The 24,599-nt window shown below is 24.7% G+C and overlaps 1 protein-coding gene across 3 annotated transcripts in view; it reads left to right on the forward strand.

The window, feature by feature from the left end:
* LOC136989523 (protein turtle-like) overlaps positions 1-24,599 on the forward strand; it is a 64,206-nt gene that overhangs the window by 19,392 nt on the left and 20,215 nt on the right. The window contains exons 2-4 of one of the 3 annotated variants that reach the window (XM_067287724.1): positions 19,186-19,521; positions 19,606-19,721; positions 21,588-21,741. In XM_067287724.1, the coding sequence (XP_067143825.1) occupies positions 19,186-19,521; positions 19,606-19,721; positions 21,588-21,741 (606 nt within the window). The remainder of the gene's footprint in view (positions 1-19,185; positions 19,522-19,605; positions 19,722-21,587; positions 21,742-24,599) is intronic. The other 2 variants (XM_067287731.1, XM_067287739.1) reach the window with 2 other exon arrangements.

Here is a 24,599-nt window from a genome sequence, read left to right on the forward strand (position 1 = left end):
ATAATGTGTGACCACACACTGCTGCAGCTGCTCAAGCTGTGTTTCAGAAATTTGGCAGGGCATTTTTGATCACCCACCATATAATCCTGACCTGACCTCCAATGACTTTTACGTCTTTCCCAAACTGAAAGCGTTTTCAATGGCAGATGTTTTGGAATGGATGACAAGGTGAAAGAAGCTGTCATTAAGTGGCTGAAAGAACTGGTGGTGGAAGTTTATGACGAAGGAATCCAAAATCTAGTGTCACAATATGACAAGTGCTTAAATTTTAATGAAGGCTAAGTAGAAAAATAACTGGTCTTGTACTAATAACTTAATAAAATTTTCTTCCTATCATTACTGTTTTTTTCCTTTTTTATAGCCAGATATTTTTTATTTTCTGAATGCCCCTTGTATTTTAAACAAAATGTAAATAATTCTTTAATAAATTTTAAATGTGTTCTGGAATTAAATAAACAAGTATTTTTTCCTTCTGAAAAGTTCAGTAATACAGATATACAGATTTATCAATTTATCATTGATGATCATTTGTGAAATTTTAGTAGTATCAGTATCATCAATAAATTGTAAATATATCATATTATTTCAGAATTTAAAAAATTGTTTGAAATATTTTTAAATGATTAGAAAATATCTGATACTATTGAGGTCTTTTATTTGTGATAGTAGGAGTACAGGAATGAAAGAGAATTGATAATCAGATGACAAATTTAGAAGTTAGATACAATTATCATCAATCAATTTAATTTAAATGCGTTTCTGTAAATTTTCATTGAAAATTACTTTGTTTAATTGTTGAGAGTTTAATACAGATAGTGTAATAAAATTAAATGGTAATATCAGTTCAACTTAGTTAATTAATTGATAAAATTGAATAATTGAGTAAATATATCATTATTTATTTACATGCCAATACAGACATTTTATTATGATATATGATTTATTATGATATGATATACATTCTGTTGAAAATATCTGGATAATGATTTTGTAACATGTTGATTGCAGAAATAATTGCTAAAACAAAAATCTTAAAATTTATAGTGACTTTTCAATATTTTAAATTATGAATGATATATAATGTTGTAAATAGGCAATTATAAACAAAATTTCCTATTTTTAGAAGCTTATGTGGCAGTACTTTTCAATGTAACAGATAATTTGTTACTTATACCAAAAGAAGTGGGCTATTTTTTTTGTTTTTGCAACGTTTGTCTTTTCATTTTTGTAACATATTTATTTACTTGGCAATGAAGTTAATCCTCTCCCATTCCACATTAATAAAACCTAATACTTCTCTATATACAATATATTATTTTGATATTTGGATAATAATTTTCACTACTTTTTCACAAAAGAAACAAACATTTAAACAGTTGCAATGAGAGGGCTTGAAAATAAGGAGACAAGTAAAATGCTTTATTATATAAATTTAGGTTATTGGTTATTAATTAATCAGGTATCTCTCAGGGCTCATTGTGTACTGTATGGTGTTGCTATCTATTGATGTAACAGTGATAATATATTTATATGAATATATTATCACAAAGCCCAATGATATATTAATAAACCAACAAATGCCTATATTATCGGGCTAATATATGGCTATAATTAAATAATAAATAGAAATGAATTTGGTATAGAGGTAGGCATTAGGTGCCATCTCTATACCAAATTCATTTCTATTTATTATTTAGTTATAGCCGTATATTAACCTGATTATTTAGGCATTTTTTGGTTTATTTTGATAATATATATTCAACTTCTATGAAATGTATTATAATGAAATATAGTAAAAATTTATATTTTAGACAATAATATACAAATGTATTTCCACAAATAATAGAAACACATTATAGAACATTATACAGATGTTTACATGATTAAATGTTTTAATGCATGTATAATATGTATTAAAACATATTATATATATTATACATTTAAACTGTTAATTTACACTTTCCTAATTGTATCATCAAAAGTCAGGTCAGTTAGTTTTCACACTAAATGTAACAATTGACTTATAGACAGTCATTATTTTTAGATTTGCTTTTTTCAAAATAGACACAATCAGCCACTTGACAGTAATGTCCCCCTTTTTATCACCTTATATATCTATAAAAAAATGAAGTAAAAAAAAGGGGAGATTGAAGTCAAACTTATTCAAAACATTTAGAAAGAAATACATATTTTTTCTAAATGTGAATTCGTCCTGGCAAATTTTTAATGTAATTATTCAAAACATATTTGTTAAATTTATCTTTGATGTTTTCATGTGAACAAGTACTATTCTCTAGATAAATAGTTTATTTATTGAATTTGAATGTCACATGATATGGGATGAATATAAATTTTCAGTGAATGGGTTTCTTTATTACAATATAATCAAGATTATTTCTAATGTACATTTTTTTAATGTGCATTTTATTTTTAATTGGATTGAATTGAAGTTATAAAATTAAATATAATACTGCTTATTCAATATCATATGATTGATTCCATGAATAAGTGGAAGTGCTTTAAGTACACTTGTAAACCTGATTGCAAACTGGATGTTTGATTAAAGGTTATTTTATGTCAGGAAGTTAAAAAGAAAAAAATATATAGAGAATTCAGCTTGTACAATTGCTGTTTTAATTAAAATCAATTTATATTGAATTGGAAAATTGAAGAGTTCTACGTATTGATGGTTGAATCTCTTGTATTGTTCTGGCTTTGGAACTATTTCAGATAATAATTAAATTTATAGTATCCTGTGTAGACAAATATAAATTTATAGCAATAATAAAAAACTCATTGATATATGTAATAGCTAAATTTACAAATGTTATCTTGTTTTGATTGCTATCTGTTTATAAACTTGTTTAATAAGTGTAAGAAGAATAAAACTTCCATAACAATTGAGTATTCTAGTTTTATTTATTTATTTATTTTTGAACTGTGTTGTATCATTTTTTTTTTTTTTTTTGTGGAACAATGCTCCATAATAATGCACACATTTTTATTTCTATTTCCATATATGCATTTTGAGAGTTTTATCTTTCCTATCAGCACTGGACATTTCTTTTGGTTCAAAATATCCATATACTTGTTATTATTTCAAAGGTCAATCACTCATACTGCTATATTAGTGATTGAGGGATCTTCACTACTATGCTTTTAAAATTTCGGTGAGGTTGGGTGTTCTTTCTGGCTATTGTCATACTTTTTTGTGTTTCTTTAAACTTGATAAAGGCCATTAAAACTAACTAAAAGTTCTTTCACAGTTTGTACTTTTACTTGTGGAAATAATACCATACATGGATGTTTCAAGTTGAAAGAAATGTACCACATTGAGGAGGAGAGCTAAACTCCCAATACATATATATATATAGAAATAAAGATGAGAAATAAAAGTCATGTGTTGTTATGAAGCACTGTTCCACACAAAAATAAATGACAATTGAGTATTCTCTAATAAAACTTTTCATGCTGTTAGAATAATTAAATTATAAATTAATATGTAAATTAGTAGCTCTTAATTATATAAGTTTATTGTATTAATATTTATAACACAAGTAATTCAACAGTTAAAATTTTCTAATTATAATATCAAAAATGTCTGTAAAAAAATAGTTAATATTGTGACACACAAGAAAATTGGTGTTAACTATTTAAGTATATTCCATATCATGTATTTTTTGATGAATGTATGTTTTATTTAGTTTATTTCAAAAGAATTATACTATTGTTAGAGTAAATTCATTTAATATTGCATTTACAAAGTTTTAGGTTTGAAATTATATATAATTACAGGAATGCAAGTGATTTTAAATTCCTTAACATTGAATTTATATTAAATTTTTAATTTTTAACTTTAATAAATTTAACAAACCTATTTATTTTTGGTGTTGTTGAATATAAAAATTACAGATTAACAGTTATTTAATATTAAACTTGACAAATGAGAAATATTTTCTTATGAATAAAATGTAGATAACATAATTACTTAATGCAATATATTAACTAATTTGAAAAAGAATGATTCTAATCAGTTTCTTTCTTATGATAAAAAGAAAATTTCTTTTGTTTTCAAGATAAAAGTGAAAAAAGAATTTTTTTTTTGGCAGACAGGTTGAATTAAAACGCTTGAGTGAATCTAAACTTGACATTGTATTTTCAGTTTGATAGTTGTTTCAATATTTACTTGTAGTTTTTCTTTTATCAAATATTAAAGAAATTACAATTAAAAATAATTTGTATATTAGTTGAAAAGTCTATTTTTATTTGTTTTTATTTATTCATATGATTTTTAATTTTTTTTCTTGTGAAGCTAAGAAGTGTCTAAATTTTTCATAAATAATTTCTCAGAATAAAATGGAAATCTTTCAGTAAAAATATATTTATAGAACAGTACCATTATTAATTATAAAGGAATAAATTAAAGATACATTTTAAATATACATTAACAAAATATCTGTTTTTAAAAAAAATGTGAAGATACATAACATAGGGATAAAGGAAAAATGTAAATTGGAAAAATATAGGAAAAATATAGGAATAATGGAAATATAGGAAAGATGTAAATATAGGAAAAATGTAAATTTTACATTATGCATAAATTAGTTTAAATTTATAATTATTTCATTAAATTTACGAATAATTAAACAAATTAATTATAAAATTCAACTACAGTAGAGCGTTGTTTATCCGAAAGCCGATCAATCAAAAGCGTTCCAGTCGGACTGTGTTGTGCTGAATCGAACATTTTTGATACTAGATTAATGTCCAAAATATAATTTTTTTGTTTTTATATTTTTCAATATATTTATTTTGTTTGTACAAAATAAAGAAATAATTTTTAACTATACAATAGCCACAATTATTATTTTAAAAAATTTACGTTAGGCTTAACATCGACGAAAATTCAGTGCATAGCGACATGCAACAGAGAAAAATTTCAACATGGGATAGGTTAATATATTTTTTCATACATAATCAGTTATCTAAACAACCCCAGTCCCAATTGATTTGGATAAACAACACTCTACTGTAGTTGTATTTTTTTAATTAGTTATAAATCATTTTAAAATTTGAAACATAAGGTCCATGATAGACTAATATTCACTCCAAATGTTTGAATAAATTATAGAAATATAGTTTTTTTGGAGTCAAAACAGTTAAAACAACTTTCCTAGTACTTTCAAAATTGTTTTGGTTTCTCTTTAGGGAATTTCTTAGATTCTAGAATCTTAGATTCTAGATTCTAGAATCTAAGAAATTTCCTAAAGATGGATCTAAGACCAAAAGTACTAGGAAAATTGTTTTGGTTTCACTGACTTTATTGGCATTATTTTTTATTTTAAAGAAAATTATTTGGCTTCTTATTAGATTTAATTGAAAAATTAATATAACTTTATATTTACTACTTTCATTTTTTTTTCTTTTTTTGATGAAGTTTATTTTGAAAATTTATAAATTGTCTAACATTGAAAAATTAAAAGAAAAAAATTTTATAAGAAACAATCATCTGATGTGCTTTCAATTTGTAAATTTATTAGCAAATTAGATTTTAATTTCAAAAAATACTTTTTATACAAAATTTTATTGATAATAATTTATTCAATTTTTAAAACATTGTATATATATACAATCAGGATGCATTCTGTACAATTATTCTAAAATCATTTAAACAATATTAACAGCTGTAAGTGAATTCAGAATTTAAATTAAAGATAAATTTTTGAATTATTTTAAATTAATATTTTTAATTTTTAAAGTTTATGAACAATATAAAAATTTTATTTTATGTATATATTATAAAAGCACTTCTTTTACTGTTATAATTAATCAATAATAAATTGACAAAGGAAATTCATATTTAAAACACACACATAATTATTAGTTTATTTTTTATATTATATTTTAAAAGACAAAATTATTCTGTAAAATGTAAACAATGAAGTCATCTTTCTAGAACTATGCAAATTGCTGACAATAATGGTCCTTTCAGTACTTTTTTAAGTAATGCAGCATTGGTGAATTTTTTTGCAATGATATTCTTTCTAATCTGGTTTGTTTCAGTCATCAGATTTCTTTACAGGTCAATTTGTATGACTGAATATACTGAATTTAGGACTTTATCTTGTTTTATTTAAAGTATTAAATAATTAAAAATAATAGTTTTTAATTTTTTATTTTTTTTAATTCTCTTGAAAAGAAATTTGTTTTCATATTTTAAGGAAGTGAAATGTTTAAAGATATCTGTCATAATATATGAAGTCATGAAATAACCAGTTACATTACTGAAATTAATTAATTAAAGCTTAAAATTCAAATTAAAATATATAAATTTTCAGTTTCTTTTCTAAACTAAAATATTTTTTGAGATTATTTCTTTATCTTTAAAAAAATCTTAAAATTTTGTCATTTAATATCCATAGAATATTTAAGTTTCACCACTGATTTTAAGAGAATTAAATCAGTATCAAAGAAAATTTAGAATTTAAGAAATTTTTCTTAAGTCAATATCAAACTGTTAAATGTTTTATGAATGTTGAAATTTCTGATAGTTGTAAGAATGTACTTAAGATGATGACATCTCTAAAAATATTTAAGAAATAAATTATGCCTTCTGTAATTTTATTTTGAGTTCTATTGCTTTAATTTATTAATTACATATAAATTAACAGAATATTTGTAATTAATTCTATCAATATTCATAATTAGATTTATAATTGCTAACAAACTCTCTTCATAATTAGATTGAACAAAACAATTTGTTAATGTTAAAATAAGTTAATTATTGTTATAATTATTTAACTTTCAGAATTAATAAAAAGTGATGTTGATAAACTGCTTTTAATATATTTTCTAAAAAACATAATAATATTTCTTGTTTTTTAAGAATAATTCTCATAATGTTCTCAGATCTTTCTAGTGCTTTAAAACAATTTTTTTAAATGTTTTTATGACAAGAAAGCAGTAAAAATATTCAAAGTATTAAAGATGTTATGTAATTAATACAGTATAACAATTAAATTACTTTGATTGTTAAGTGAATTTGTATTTTATGTATTGCAGATTAAAATAAAATACTGCAATAACTGAATGTTCACTGTTCAATTAATAAATCTGTGTTACTTACTGGATTAAGGTATTTTTGACTTGCATATACTTTAGATCACTCCCACTAGATATAACAGTATAACAATACAACAAAGATAGAGATATCTACATTTTTAAATGCTAAACTGTTATCAACCATATATATTTATATGTAAAAAAGTTTAAGAAATAGTTTTTAAAAATTTAATTCATTAACAGTTGAATAATAATGAAGTTTTAAGGTAAACGTATACTTGAATGGAGAGACTGGATAGGCAGAATAGATGGAGTAAGCAGAATTTCATCAGTGTATCAGGAATTAAATCCAGTGCACTTGGTTGGATTGCATTGGCAAATCAAATAGAATTTAGTGCAAAAGAATGAAAGTGTTGGATGAGGTGTTTTTTTTTTCTTGTATGAGTAACATCTCTGAAGAATTAATACTAATGAGTTACCTATTATTAGAAGAGGATGCTTCAAATTGTATATTTATATAATTCTTTGTAGTTTTCCACTATAGAAATTCAAGGCTTTCATGGTAAGAGAAATATGCACATATGATAGTGTTTCCCCTCAAAAAAACCAATTTTTGTTAATGAGTGGAGTGCCGGGAGATTTTGGCAGCTGGGTACCTGGGTTAGTGGCATTGTTGGTTCGAAGCAGATAAACAAAAATGTTTTCTCCTCTAGAATGTGTGATGGATGTCCTCCCATGTAACCCACTCTTTCTGTCTACCCATCTATCTAGTGTACACACATTCGTAACTTATAATGTAGGTGGATTTTTTCTCCATCTGCTTTGCTTGTCCTGGTGTCTGTCCATCAAAGTGTGATCTAACCTTTATCAGACAAATATAAATAACTATGTATTATTTATACTTTTTGTGTTTATAATACATAGTTATAATTATATATTGCAAAGGCTACAGTGGAATTTTTAAAAGTAAAATAATAAATTTTTTTTTCTGCATTCCTTCTGTATTTTATCAGAATATGGATTTAGGATACATCAAATATTTTCTGTACAAAATATTGAATAGGTACAATACATATAACTGAATATATTGTGTTGTTTTCTTTTCATCTGTGGGACTGGATGAAAATATAATTCTGTTATTATTTTGAGGATAAAATTGTATTAAGTTTTCTTTTTTGATATATAAACAAAAACAATTTCTGCCAAAAAAATATATTTGATTGTCAAATAATATACTAAAAATTATATATCTTTATAATTTTAGGATAGTGGTAAAATTACTTTTATCATTACATTACAATCAAAAATTAATATGTTTGAATACACCTCTATTCCAGAATTCAGAGAACATAATTAACAATGCATTTCTAAGCAATGTTTAACATATAAACACATTGCAAGAGTGAATCCCATTTTTGGCAGATATTTTTTAAATTGTAACGGTTGTATACTTTGATCAATAAAAGATATATATTATTATTGTTAGACTGGGCACATGCTTATAAAATTCTGTTAATAAATCTAGAGTTGTATTAATAAAATTATTTATATAGGTACTATGACTAGAACAAATAGGAACTATGTTAATGAATACAAAATTAACATTTTAAAGAAATATTATTATTATGGAATTATTGAAGTAAACAATTATGAAGGATTTATTTTTGATCGGAATAGAATTTAACTTTTATTCATTATTTTAAAAAGTTCTAAATATTTATATAACAAAGAATATATGGAAATTCAAGAAAAAATTCCAAGCAATAATATCATTGATAAGTTAAATGATACATGTAATATAATCCAGTGATGGTGAACTCATGATCTGCATAACAATTTCAGGATATCCACTTTGAATGTTTATAAAGTATTAAGTTTTTATAAATTATGAAAGAATATCTGATATATTTTAAAACTTGGCATATGCAGCATGAAAGCAGGACCTAAAACTGTCATAAAAAGTCTTAAAAGTCACTAATTATGAATCCCAGATAGAAAAATTGTCATCAAATAAGCAACAGCAGATTTTCCATTAAATAAAATATTTTTTTCCATTATAATCACTCATGTAAGAGTTTACTGTTATTTTTCTGATATAATATAGATTTAAAAATTTAACGAAATAAAATTTGTAAGTATTTTTTGTTATTTTTTTAACTAGTTTAATTAAATAGTGATCTGCAATTTGGAGTTACTAAATTTCTATTTCAATTTTGATCCTACTTCAGAAAAACATTTGCCATTGCTGATGTAATCCTTAACACCATCATTTCAACCTAACTCTCCTTGGAAAAAATTTAATTTTGTTAACTATACATTAAATGCCAACTTTTTAGCATTTATTTTAATTTTATTTTATTACTATATTATATTTAAATTTCTTACCACATGATTAAAATTATTTAGGATTATTTTAGTGCAGACAACACTAAAAGTTTGTGTTCTAAATTTGAATTACTGATTATTCTAATGTTCTGATTTTTGTCTGAGTTTGAAGAAATTTTGAATTTTTTTAATTAGAGTATTTAATTTTATTTAAATTTTTCAATGTTAATAAAATATTAATATTAACTGATAAAACTAATATAAACTAATAAAATATTAGTTTGCTTCTAATGTAATTTTTTAATGTATCATTAAGTTATTTTATATAAAGTGCTAATGATTTAAATTAAGTATGCTTCTAGCCCAAATACACATTAAAATGAATAACCTGTCAGATCATGGCTAAACGAAAAAGGCTTATCATATCAAGTTGACTCAATTATTCAAATATAACTTTTATTAATATGGGGATGTATTTCAGATATACAGATTCCTCATAACCCTGTTTAAAGATTAGATATATGGCAGTAAATACAATAATAAGTAATAGTAAGCTAATGATTTAGTTTGTATAATCAAAGGAGTAGTTGTAGCAAAATATATACTTCAGTCTCATAACTGTTTTTAATAGCATCATTAAAATATAAAGTTTAAAATTCAAAATAAAAAATATAATTAGAGTAAGACCCTGCTTAATGTGGGCGATGCGTTCCTAGACAACAAAGCGCTAAATGAAACAGCATTAAACAAGGTCATTTTAACGTAAAGTAAATAGGGATAGGGGAACACGTGACCAAAAATAAACAAATTTTACTTTAATTTAAGTTATTTTTATATTAATTTGTATAATAATATAAATAATTATGTTAAATAACACATAAACATATGCACACAGAAATGTAAAGTTCATTTTTTGTGATGAAGGTCTGACTTTTCTGAAATTTTTGTTTTTTTGCAATAAAGTCATAAAGTTTCATTTGTCGCTTTTTTCTTTCCTTAAGCAAATGTCAGTAGCAGAAGATCGCATCCAAAATGCCTCATTTTGCTTTTGCACTCCTTTCAAAATCTGGATCATTTGCTACAATTTGATCAATGATTTCAGTTATCGTTATCAAACTTTTACTAAGGAAATCTGTAGAGAAATTTTTTGGGTTCTTCATTTTCAGAATCTCTATTTTCCAGTTCTTTATAAATTTCTTGTTCTGCCAGTTCTTAAAGTTTGTCATTGGTAAGACTCTCACCAGAAACCTGCAATAACTCTTCAATATCCTGCTCGTCTACATCTCCTAGTCCTGCTGTATTGGTTAGGTTGACTTTGGTCAACCTAACTATACAGTGATAGACTCTTCTCATTGAGAATTCTTGGATACCTTCAGCCATAACTTCTTCCACACTTCGTTCGTGCATTTCAGTTAATTCTTGCCATGCGAAGCCAATATTGCCTATGGCATCTATGATGATATATTTTTTTCAAAATTGCACCAAACAAACATAGATTTAAAGAAAGTGCACCTTTTTGCCACCTTCTTCTGATTGGTTTGTGTTTGTGAATAATCGTATTATATACAAATCAATGAAATGCTGCGATAATTTGAATTGGCATAAATTTTGAGCTGTTTTTAGGCTTCGAGCAGACTGTGTTATATCGAATCAGCATTAAGTGGGGTCTTACTGTATTTTAAGTATATAAATAAAGAGTTTTTATAGAAAATTAAAGAATATTGAATAATTTTTAAAATATAAGAGAGTAAAAAGTCATTTTTTATTTTGAAATTGTAAGAATGGGAATAAAATATAAATTTTATTGTGATTTTTAGTATTTCTGTTCATAATTTTAAATGTATGAAAAGTTGTTATTATGGATTTAGGAAGATTGAAAAGTAATCTGAAAAGTGTACTATGAATATTTTAAAAATTCTTTCAATTAAGATACATATGCTAAAAGATAAATTTTATATGACTTTTCAGAACAGTAAAGAATTTATTAGCTGTAGAATAATAACTTACTTTATTATTTAAGAATGTGCGTAAATTATTTGAAGCCTTTGTGGATGTATAGTGCTAACTCTCAGAATCACATTTGGATGTTTGGAGATAATGGAGTTTGAATGTTTGAAAAAATTCTAAAATCACACAAATAGATGTGTGTTAATGGTTTTGCTCTCCAAACTTTGTCAGTAGATGTGGCTGTCATCTCATGCTCAAAACAGAAAAGATTGATTATCTGATAAAAAATCACACAAGAAAGTTTTTGTGGATCAAGCAATGTGGAATGACACTGTATGTCTGCCAGAATTTTTACAATTCTCACAACATTACTTATTGAAAACCAAAATATATCATCTAGAAAATACTTTTTATTTCCACTTAATATTTTTGTTTACAAAATTTTATTTTTCTGTGTTATTCATCAATGTTTTTGACATCAATAACAGTGTCATCTGTCTTGATCTGGTAATAGAAAGCTTGATATGCTTCTGAAACCTATATCATCAGGGACATAATATCGTCTACTTTATTTTTTGCAATCAGTAATATTCCAGTGTATTTTTTCTTCAGCTGATATGGATGTGTGCTGATGCTATGGTGCATTATTCATAATTGAATACCTCAGAATGCCATGAACTGAGGGTTAGCACTATATGTCCCTGAGGGCTTCATTTATTTCAAATTTTTTGTTATACTTGTTTTTTTTCCTGAAAAGTATCATATATAAAACATATTATTAGATTTATTTGAATATTATTATAAATATAAAATTTATATAATGTTATTATTTCAAATTTTAAAGTTTGTAAATTTTGAATTAATATGTAAAAAACTATGCTCATTTATACTATAATAAATTGTCTTTATTATGATTTAATATATAAATCTTTATTTTATCTTAATATTTAATACTATGGGATATTTAGGTTATCAAACAAATATTATATTTTGTTAATAATTTGAAAATTTTTATCTTATAAATAAGAACAATTTTTTCTCTTTCATAATTATTTTTACAAATAAATTTAACTTATTTATTTTAATTTTTAAGATTCTTTATGTATCCTTGCTTCTTTGAATTAAAAGAAAGTTAATAGAGAATGAATAATAGTTATTAAATAATTGATTTGCAATATAAATTTGCTTGTTCTTAAGTATTAAGATCTTCATTTTCCTAGAAATTGAACATCATCATTACTTTGTAGTTTAGAATGAAATGTCAATCAACAAAATTGATCTAATTGTAAAATCAATTTAAATATTCATAGAAAATAAAAACTTTGACAAGTAATCATTTATAAACAGAGCAAATACTTCATCAAGAGAGTAAATGATGCATTTGAACAATCAAAGTTTACAAATGGAGTTAATTTATTTTCTTTTATACTGTAAATGGTAGTGTAATGACTGATGAAAGAAACTAGTTTTGTATCATTATATCTTAAATAAAACAGTATTATTATGAATGTAATTGTTCTAACTTATAATAATCAGAATTTTTGAACTACATTTTAAATGAAAATTAATAACTACACTGTGCTATTTTGATATTTTTATTTTAGATAAATCAAGCATTAGAAAATATGAATATCTTTAAAACTTGATACCGTTTCTTAAACTTGTAAAGAAAAAGAAAAGTACGGCTAAAAGTTTTTAATAGGCAAAAAATATTTTTGGACTATTTTACAATCCAGCTTCATCTCATACATTTTGGAATTGAAAGTCAAGAGTCATGTGGTATTTCCAGAGATAATAAAATTTAAAAACATTACAGGGAAAATAATAATAACTATTATTATTATACTCAGAGCTGGTTTAAACATGTTGTTATCCTAAGCTATGCTATACAAGAGGCTCTCTCTACATTCTCCATCTAATATTGGATAATAGATATTAATTCTTTTTGAAGGTAGAATGAGGCTCTGTGTCCTGAGGCCTCTGACAAATAATATTAGCTTATTTAACTTATTTGTAAATCCAGCCTTGATAAGAAATAATAATAGTAACTAACTAAAATACTTCAAAAATGTTTCTCATTTGATAAAAAGTTTTTGGTTGCCTTAATTTAGCTGTACTTTTAGTTTTCTTAAACATTAGAAAATATTTTATAAAATATTTTGAAATTTCATGCTTTGAATAACTAATTCTCATAAAAATTATAAAATTGTAAACATTATAAAATTTATTTATGCAATGTAAATAGATATATAAAATCGAAATAGTATTTTCCTTATTTTTGTTCTTATAAAAAGAATAATAAAAGATCTTGGTTTTTAAGAAATAAATGTATATTGTTATATGAAATATTTCATTGTGAAATTTTTCTTCAGTTACTTATTTTGCTTTTATCCTTCAAAGACATTTGAAATGCGATTTAAAAATATTTTATGTACACTAATTATTAATATAAATTGAACTTCAAATATTTATGAAATTATTATACCAGTACAAAATTTATTAATTCATTTCATTTTTAGCATTGAATGAGCTTGTTTGATAACAGATTATATTAATTTCCAAATGTATTCTTAATATTTTTGAATTGAACAAGCCAAATAGTTAATGAAATTTTATTATTGTGACAGTTTCATTACTGGTAATATTTCAAGTTGAGTTTATATGATTTTAAAATATATGCTTTGCTTTTATATCTCAAGTGCTTTTTAAAGATATTATAGTACAGTTCTTTGAAAATAATTTTTATTAAAAATAAATATAAATTTCTACATATTTTAGGAAATTATTTCAATATTTTGTTATTACTATTAAAATTTAATTAATTCTTGGATTCATTAATAAGCAAGCAATCATATATACCTAAAGTCTTTAATTTATTTTATACCAGAATAGAGGAATTTTGATGTAATGATTCTGATATCTTATAACAAAAGTACAATAAATTTAGGTTACATGCAATAACATAACTGTAAAGTAGTATCCCAATTTCTTTCATTAGATAAATAGTATTTAAATTGTATATTTGATGCACTTGATTTGACAAAAATTTTGATAAAGATCATTTGAAAATCTTCATTTTAAAGTGTTCACTCCTAATACTCTTTTTAGATAACAATCTCTTTTAATTTTACATTAAATTGATAAAAAGGAAATTATTTCAACATTTAAATATAATTTGAATAAATAATAGATAAGTAATTTCCATTATTATGAAATATTAATATTTGATTATATAGCTGGATGACTGAGGAAGTTAAAGCTTCAGTGGAACTCTGGATCAAATCAAGTGCCAAAAAATTCCAGGATTTTTTTTCTAGGATAGTCTGTTCCCATCCCTCATCCATTATGGGCATTGTTGAACCCACAGTGGGTATAGAGAAAAGGTTCTCTTATACTTACAGGGTGGAAAGAATTAAAAATGAAAAGATTAATTATGAAAGATTTAAAAATGAAAAAAATTAATGTGAATTTTTCATATTTAGATCAAGTTTGCCTAAAATTATTTTAAATAAAACTTACAAATAATAATTATTCTGTTTTCTTCTTAAACTTTATATCTAATAACTCTGCAAAAATCCTCACGAAGCTAAGACTAAAATAAAATAATGTTAATTATAAGAAACTAAATGCAAAATAATTCAAACATTTTTTATCTTGTTAGATCCACGTTTAGTAATATAAGGGATGTACAGGGACTGATACAGGGATAGGCAAGGTGGGTGGCTGCCCAGGGAGGCAGATTGCTAGGGTGGCTGCCCAGGGAGGCAGATTGCTAGGGGTGGCAAAATTGGCTGAAAAAAATAAAAATAACAACAAAACATTCTTAATTTTAGATAATCAATTATTTTACTTTTAGAAAATAATTAAGTAATTAAGTGAGGGTTCAAACTTCTCACATTTATTATTTTATAAAATAATATTATTAGTCTATCTTTCTTTGAGAAAGGACACAAAAACAAATAACAAACATGTTTGTAAGCCAAAAACAGAAGAAAATCTAAACTATTTGACTTCCCCAAAAGGTGTAAGTTGAACCAAGTGTTTTATGTTTTACACTATGTCTGTATTTAAAAGGGGTGGCAAATAACTAGTTTACCCTGGGGCAGCATAATTGCTAGGTCGGCTCCTGAAGATATATTATACAGTATATCATCTATAAAAAAAAAAAAGAAAAATCAATCAAACCCTGAAAGATGTTTGATTATAAACAAATTCATGTACTCCAGAGATTACATTCATTTAATTAAATCAATAATGATGCTGTTTTGCTTATTATCTAATTTATTTACACTCATTAAGTAATATTATATGGCACAAGATTACTACCTTCTACAAAGCAATTAATATGCCCATAAAAACAGAAACATGTGGAAAAATACAATAAAATATATATATTTAATCGAGATGAGTTGATGATGATGATAATCAGCACAGAGCCCAAACAGTTAGGAGTTGAAATTTGGTACACAGTTAGGGTACGTCACAAGAATGCACACTAAGAAGGGATAACAATGGAATTGTTAAGAGAAAGCAACGTGCAAGACGCAGATGCGGTTTTTTTCGTTTTTGCGGGAAATCAAACATTTTTTAGACCCAGCTAACAATTCTCTAATTAGTCTAGAAACAAATAATGGAATACATTTGAAATAATGCATCTGGTAAAAAATGCGAACACATGGTTTTACAAAAATTATTGCAAAAATGCAAAGAATCTTTCACTCACTTGTATAGGACGATCTAGGTTTTTGAATTCTTGTATTCTGTGAAAACGGGTAAGGTTGACTATAATGTAATAATCTTAATCTTCGCTATTGTTACTTTTGTCCGAGCAATGCCGGGCCTACCTGCTAGTACATATATAAATTATTAAAAACTAAAAAAAACAGGATGTAAAATTTACAAAATTTATAAAATTTGTATAATGTATTAAAAATTAAATTTTTGTTACAATCAAATAACATAAATCACATAGATATGTGATGCATTTGCACATAAGTACACAAAAATTTATATTTATGTATAGTAATGAGTCATAAAAAGATGAAGATTAACTATTTGTTTATTTTGTCATTTTCTTATTTACATCTTTAGAAAAATGTTCTTATAGATTTATATTTTGGTTATTTATCACTATTTTATTATTCTATAAATAAACAAGCTTATTAGTGTGTTTTAAATAATAATTTATTTTGCATATACTGAAGTCATAAAAGATGGATTAGTATAAAAGTTTGCATTATTGTATATTTTTATTTTGATGAAATAGCATAAGTTTTATCTAGAAAACATGATTAATTAAAAATTAAATTTCTCTATCATTTAAAATATAAAATTAAATCTTTATTATTATTTTTTGAAAATATGGTCAAGAAATTTAATACATTTCTATAAATTTATGAATATTTATTATAAAGCACAAGTATGTACATGGTTTAAAATGACTGACTATATATTGATTCCCTTACCCCTTATATTTACTTTTAAGTGTGATTGCATAAATAAAAGGTTTTTAAAAATTTTTTTACTTTTTAAGAAATAACAACTAAATATAGTTAAAATATAACTTATTACAATTCACTTAAATGTAATAATTCATATAAATGAATTGTCATTTATAAAGATAAGACGCACCTCGCTTGTAAGACGATCTTGCATATAGGATGGAAGTGTGACTGAGATTTATTAATACAATTTTATTTTATTTCGTTTAATCATAAATAAAATGTCAAATGCATGTAAATGCACACATGTCCCACAAAAATTACTGGCATTTTAAACTTTAAGGAATCTTGTAAAATCGACATAATTTGTTCACATAAAACTGGACAATGGAAAACCTTTTTTGCCAATTCTTAACAGTCAAATCCACTCTCCATCGATTACACTTATGAGTTTCTCCAAATTCCAATTTCCGAATAATCATCTCTCTTCATATGGGAATGGATTAAAACTTATATTGGGCTCCCATGTGATTTTGGAATTTCAAATTGGAATTCAATTTGAAATTCATCTTTACTCCTGACAATATACAAGAATGATTCAAATGACCCAGATGTTTTTAAATACAAGAAGGTAAGCATCTGGTAAAAAATGCAAACACATGGTTTACAAAAATTATTGCAAAAACGCAAAGAACCTTTCACTCACGTGTATAGGATGATCTAGGTTTTTGAAGCAGTGAAAAATGAATAAAAACCTCGTCTTATATGCAAGTAAATACGGTAATTCTTTACATTGATAAAAATAACACTACAATTTTTAGTCTCATTTTTATAGCAGAAAGTGATGAGAATCAGCTAAAGACATGTTTACATGATCAGATTTTTTGAATACTAATCTTAATTTCAATGAAACCTGGAATATTTAGTCCAAATGATTCAATATTATATTCAAGATTTAATATGAATTCTTGAATTCAAGTGATTTTTCTACATGGTACAATATTACATTCAGTAAATATTGTAGATGATAACAGATACAAATTGGAAACAATTTATCATTATTTCTAACTTAATATAGCTCAACATAACAAAATAATTGTTGATGCTCAACAGTTATTAGAATTGTTGCAATTAAAAAATTACATTTCTCCAAGTTTAGAATGAACGAAAATGGATTAGGTGCAGCTGATTCAGGCATGAATCTTTCCTCTAGATTACTTCCACAAGACATTCAATTTTGGACCAATGTTTGTGCCTGAATCAGTGTTTATATTTCTGTATATCAATGAAATTTAATGTCAAAAATCTACATTGTACTTTATATAAATTTATCAAAATTACTTCAAGATTATTTTGACTATTCCTGGTGTCACTTGGTCCTCAAAAAAGTGGAAAACATTACCATTTTGCAGTTTGATTTATACAAATTGGTAATGCCAACATCACTTTTTTGAGATTTTGTTATTTTCGAACACTCAGCAGAGTACTGAATACAAAGAATATTTTTTATTATATTTTTTTCTAATGTTATTTGCCTCAAAGGAAATAATTTTAGCAGTTCTATTATTTTTTGTTTATTGTAATAATCATAAACATTCCACCAAAAAAAGGTCGTTTTCATATTCTATAATAATTTTCTCCATATTCTTTTTTTTGTCTAGGTCACCATTACCCATCACATGTTTAGACTATAGTTTATTGGTTGTAACTTGAGAACTTTATCATCATTGGATGAAACAGAAAATTTGTTTTCAAGATCTTGAATTTAGTAGAGCAGAGTCCAACTTTTTCCAATCTTGAATTGAAGATACTCAAAAAAATTTAGTCCACACAATTAAAGTTTTTTGATTTTGATTTTGAGATTTGCATTCAAGAAATTTGATCATACAGACATGCATTAAAATTTATATAAAATTCAAATAATTCAATTAAATTTTGTAATGAAAGATCTGTAAAGATAACTTTACTTATGCTGAGAATTTATAATTATGATGATGAGAAGATAGCTATTAATTATAAAAATTATGTAGATAAACTTCAAAAAAATTTTCAACACAGTTTAATAGAATAAATAAAAAAAAAAAAACAGAATTTTGTTATTTTTGTTTACAAACTTTTAAAAATAATCTAAATTTGCTATGAGGCAGAATTAATTTCTCAATTAATCTGATATTAATCTGAATTAAACAGATGTTATTGTAAGAAAAGTAATATGTTTATGTTTTGATTTATATAAAAATAAAATTTATCTGATGAATACTTTAATATGAAAAAATCAGTTTAACCATCCAGAATTAATTTATGAATTCTAGATACTTAGATTCTTTATTTGTTGAATTTTATAATTAAAATGAATAATTAATTTTATATATTAGGTTTGAAATATTTTGTTTAATTAATTATCTTTTAGCTTATTTTTTAGAAGATGCAGAACATGTTACAGCAATACTAGGTGAAGATGTTATTTTACACTGTGCCTTTAAGTTTCCTGAAGATATACCTGTACCATATGTTATTCAGTGGCAAAAACAGGGAATAAAAATTCCTATTTACATTTGGTATGATGGATATCCTCCTCATGCTGGTAAAGGATACGACGGACGTGTTTCACTTTCAGGACAAGCCTCTCTGAATCTCAGCAATGTTCAACAATCAGATCAAGGATGGTATGAATGCAAAGTATATTTTTTAAACAGACCTCCTGATTCTCCAAAAAATGGTACTTGGGTTAATCTTAAAGTACAAGGTAAGTATAAATATTTAATATTTTACACTTTTTTGTATTAAATTAGTGCAACTGATTGATGGAAATTATTATTATTATTATTAGCACCACCTCGGTTTACTGTAAAACCACCAGATGTATTGTATGTAAAAACAGGCCAGTCAGTTATACTTCAGTGTGAAGCTGAAGGAACTCCTCAACCAAAAATTTTTTGGTACAAAGTAAGTTGAAATTTTTTGTGTAACTAATATTGCTCAAAACATTGTGTATAGATCATCATAGAAAAGTATGTTAGTGGTTCTGTATTTTGCTTCATTAACTGAAAAACTTTTAACTGTAGATACTATGTGAATGGTCTTGAAATATCCACAGTAATTCACAGAATGAGTGAAATAGTCTATAAGTAAAATTCTTGTAAAGAATTACTAATAAAAGAAATTAATTTGGAATTCATCAGATTATACTTGTAATGTTTTATAGAAATATTTTAATGTGCTTCTATAATGAAATTCTAGATATACTCTTTAACCATTATTCAAATTTAAATTGCAAAATACTGAGAAAAGTTATAGAAATTTACATAGTTTTTATGACTTGAATTATTTTTTTCTTTTAAATTTATCAGAAAAAATAAGAATGTGAAAATAAATAAGAAAAGCATCAAAGTGCTTCAGTTTCCTATAAATATTAATTACTGATACATTTTGTTCTTTTAAGATTCTTTTATATCTATTGCTACAAGTTTATAAACAAGAACATCAGAATAATAATAAACAAAAAATTCTAGAATAATTATTAAAAATTATCTAATGATACATAAAATGAAAAGAAATGAGTCATACATAGAAATGCAACAACTAAAATTAAATAGGATAAATTTAATTGATAAAAAAGTCTGATAAAAAATAAATAAGACTGTATAGGAAGTCATAACATACATTACAACTGAACATCATTGACAGAATTTTAATAAAGAAACAATAGTTAATTTCAAGCATACAAACATTACTTTATTCAATACTGTACTTCTATTAGCTTTTATAATGTTCATTGAAGGAAAACCTCAGAATACACATTTTATTTTGAAGATGGAAATTTATATGAAAAATGTTAAATAACTATATTTTTGTGTAATTTTTTTCCTAGTAAAGCAGATTGTTACTTAAACTGAAAATAGTTTGTACTTAAGTACTGTACATATATTAATTTCTTTGTTTATTTCTTTTAAATTGTGAGGAAATTCCATTGTTAAAATGTATTTTAGATTAGGGTTGTGTTTAGTATGAAACAATTCTAATTAAAATACATGTGATAATGGAGCTTGAAGTACTAAAAATAATAATAAAGAAAGGTTAAAATTCAAGTTCTGTAAAAATTATCTTACAGATGAGCCTGTATATAACAAATTTGACAGAAATGGGAAAATATTTTTTGTCAGTGTTTCATGATAAAATGACTGGCATATATTGTACAGAACTTATCAAGCATATACAGGGCAACCAAGTACAATGAAAGTCCAGCAAAAAAATGATAAATATCTTGAGATGTAACTTGATAATATATTGCACCCTGGCAAGAAAGGTGACACAACTCAAAAATGCAGTATTTGAGAAAATCTACTTAAAGAATACCATAAAGCTTATAGTATAAGCTACTTTTAAATTTCAGGTATGTATTTATGGTGGTAAATTCTATTATATTCTACAGTATAGTAATTATGGATCTGTAGCTCTGCTCTTGTCGAATGTGAGGTGTTATCAGTTAAATATGTATGAGGTCTTTGAGTTATGTCACTTTTCTTGCTTTTCTAATAACTTTGTTATTTTGCAAGATAGAGATGTGATGCTTGTTGTGAATGTTGGGGCACTTCATACATATTTTTCAATGACATAATCTCAAAATTGCCATTTTTTGAGTTGTGTCACTTTTGTTGCCGGGGTGCGATATGTTAGTTATAATACAAAGAAATCTTCAAGAAAAATTTTTGTAAATAAATATTTTTCTATTTTATTTAGTACTATAAAAAGTTAAATTTATAATTTATAAATATATAATTGTAACATATTTCAATTACTCTCTTTTTAAAGGATAATTTACCATTAGATGAGAGTGCCAATATTAAAGTCACAAATACAACAGTTCGTATTACAAATCTAAAGCAAACAGATATTGGAGATTATTTATGTACCGCACATAACATAGAGGGAAGTGCTTCTGCTCATACAAAAATTATTGTTGCAGGTAAAATTAAACTTATTATATATATATTTGTTTATTTATTTGAAAATAAAATATATTCTGGATGTTATACATAAAATACAGCAGTTATTTAAATATAACAACCTATCAGCCTAATTACTTAATTAATTGTCAAAACTGTGTGAAATTATACTTAATATTCTAAAGAGTGAAATTATACTTAGTTACCATTAGGCTAATTAGCTCAATGGTAACCAAGTAAAATTTTTATTGACATTATACACAATTAAAAAAAAATTGGAAGAATTTATAAAAATAAACAATTATTATTTTTTTTGTTTTTGAAGCATATTTTTGTTATAAAATAATGAATTATTCTAAAAAATCTTTCAAATGTTATCTTATATTGTTACAAATTGGATTATTTTAGGAATGTTTTATTTGTGTCATTGATTTATTTAATACTTATTAAATGATGATATTCTTTTAAGACATAAATTATATTTTATGGAAAATTCATCAGTTTTATTTAGTGTATATGTTTATATATTTTTCTGAATCTGATAAATAAAACATACAAATATAATTTTTTTCATATTAATATATAGAATCACTAATTTTTGTTTCTTGAACATGCAAAATAATTACTTATGCTGAAAAGATGATATATGCACATTGTCATTCAGGTTTAATTGTTGGAACAATTCAATTTTTAGATTTTTCTTTACTCTGTTTTGAGGGCATTAAGAGGATCATGATGAATATAATTAAAAACATATTCATTATGTAATTGTAAAAGCCTTACTGTCCTTAAATTCTAATATTATTGTTAATTGTCTACTTGGACTTTACTTATTAATAGGACTTTATACTGGTGTTTAAAGATTGTGGATAAGACTGAATAATGATTTATAATAGGTATGTAGATGATTGTATTATTTTATTTGATAGTAGAAAGACTAGTGAAGATAAAATTTTAAAACAGACAAACTCAATAGAAACAAACATACAATTTGAAGCCGAAACAGAATGTAATAATAGTTTAAATTATTTAGATATAACCATCAATAGAACTGACAATAAATTAGAATTCAGAAAATTTATAAAACCTATGCAAATACCAAAAGTACTAAATTACAAAACCAACGTTCCACAAGCTATGAAATTTAACATCTTTAAAATGTACATAGAAAAAATTAAAAACGGAACTAGTAAATTAGAAAATCAAGAGATAGAAATAGAACAAGTCATAAAAATGTTCTTACTGAATAGTTACCCCAAAAAAACATTAGAAAAATGGTTAAACTGGACTAATAATAATGATAATAAAAATAGAAATTTTCAAAATGATAAAAAATGTGTAAATTTGATGTATGTATCTAAAATATTTGAAAGAGTTTAAAATATACTAAATGGAAAAGTGAATTTAATACCCGAAAAATATAATTTATTTAAAAGATATTTATATCATAGGTCAGATAAAAAATTAGATATAATGGAAGAAAAAGAAATTGTGTATTCATTCAATTGCAGCTGTGATCCGGCCAAAACTTATATAGTGCATCCTGCACTATATAATGGTGCAAACTTATATAGGTTATATAGGATTGCACTTATAGGTTATATAGGATTGCACTATATAATGGTGCAAACTTATACAAAACTTATATAGTGCAGGATACAGTTAATGGTGCAAGAATGCTGTTTAGATTTAATGGTACATCTTTTATACTTAGTTGTACAGTCAGAGTGAACTGAATAATTTGAATCAACAAAAAGAAAATTAAACACAAGAATAAAAGAGCACATACATGCAATAAGGGGTAATTATGCAAATTCTGAAGTTGCAGAACACTGCAATAGTTATAGGTGCCAAATCGACAAAAATACTATAAACATTAAGAAAAAAGAATCAAATAATTACAAACGTCAATAATACGAACATTTAAACATAAAGAAAGAAAGAAATAAAATAAACAATACTTTGGGTCATATAATCCACCAATCCTGGAGCACCATACTTGATGACGTTTATAAAAAAGCATAGTTAATAGTCTCCTTATCATAATGCCATTGAATGGTGGCAAACGAAACCTTGATGTGAGTTTTTTTAATGGAATTTTTTACATGATGGTGTTAGATTTTAATAATTTACAGTCTTTATTTACTTTGTTTATTTAATTTTAATTGTACAGTGAAATGTTTAATTGTAAAACGAGAAATATCCAGTTATACTCGGGACTGAAATATGTATTTACAGTAAGTTTTAAAATTGTATTTTATTGCTAAGAAATTTTAAGTTACGGTATAACTTATTTGTTTTGTTATTGTTACTTTTTAGTGTTTGGTAGTAATACTGCTGATGAGGGGCATGCTAGCCCGAAACACGTATAATATGTGTACAGAAATTATTACTACAGGTGATTATTACTTGAACTAACTCTCATTACTGTGCCAATCTTTAAACACCAGTATAAAGTCCTATTAATAAGTAAAGTCCAAGTAGACAATTAACAATAATATATTCATTATGTGTTTGTCTAGGCCAACAATGGATGTGATTGCATTGTAAGTGATGGGATTTTGACATCTAGGACACTCCCATAAAAAATTCTTGAGGTTTCTGACCTAGACTAAAGCCTAGACCCCAGAGTGTCACACTAACAACGTTATAGCCTCAGTCATCTAATTATCTTTCAGATATTATAATTCAAAATTTTAATTAAAAATGTGCATCAGTTTTATTCTAACTTACCACTTTCCAAGTAATTTATTTATTTTTTTTAAATTGCAAATAAATATTTTTAAAAATAAGAATATTTAAACAAACAAAATTTTTAAAAATGTTCCACAATGCCACGTGTTCCACATAAAGTGTTATAAGCTGATATCTTGATATC

This window comes from Centruroides vittatus, unplaced genomic scaffold (genome assembly GCF_030686945.1).
Source record: "Centruroides vittatus isolate TY-2023 unplaced genomic scaffold, ASM3068694v2 contig_13, whole genome shotgun sequence".
Lineage (NCBI taxonomy): Eukaryota > Metazoa > Arthropoda > Arachnida > Scorpiones > Buthidae > Centruroides > Centruroides vittatus.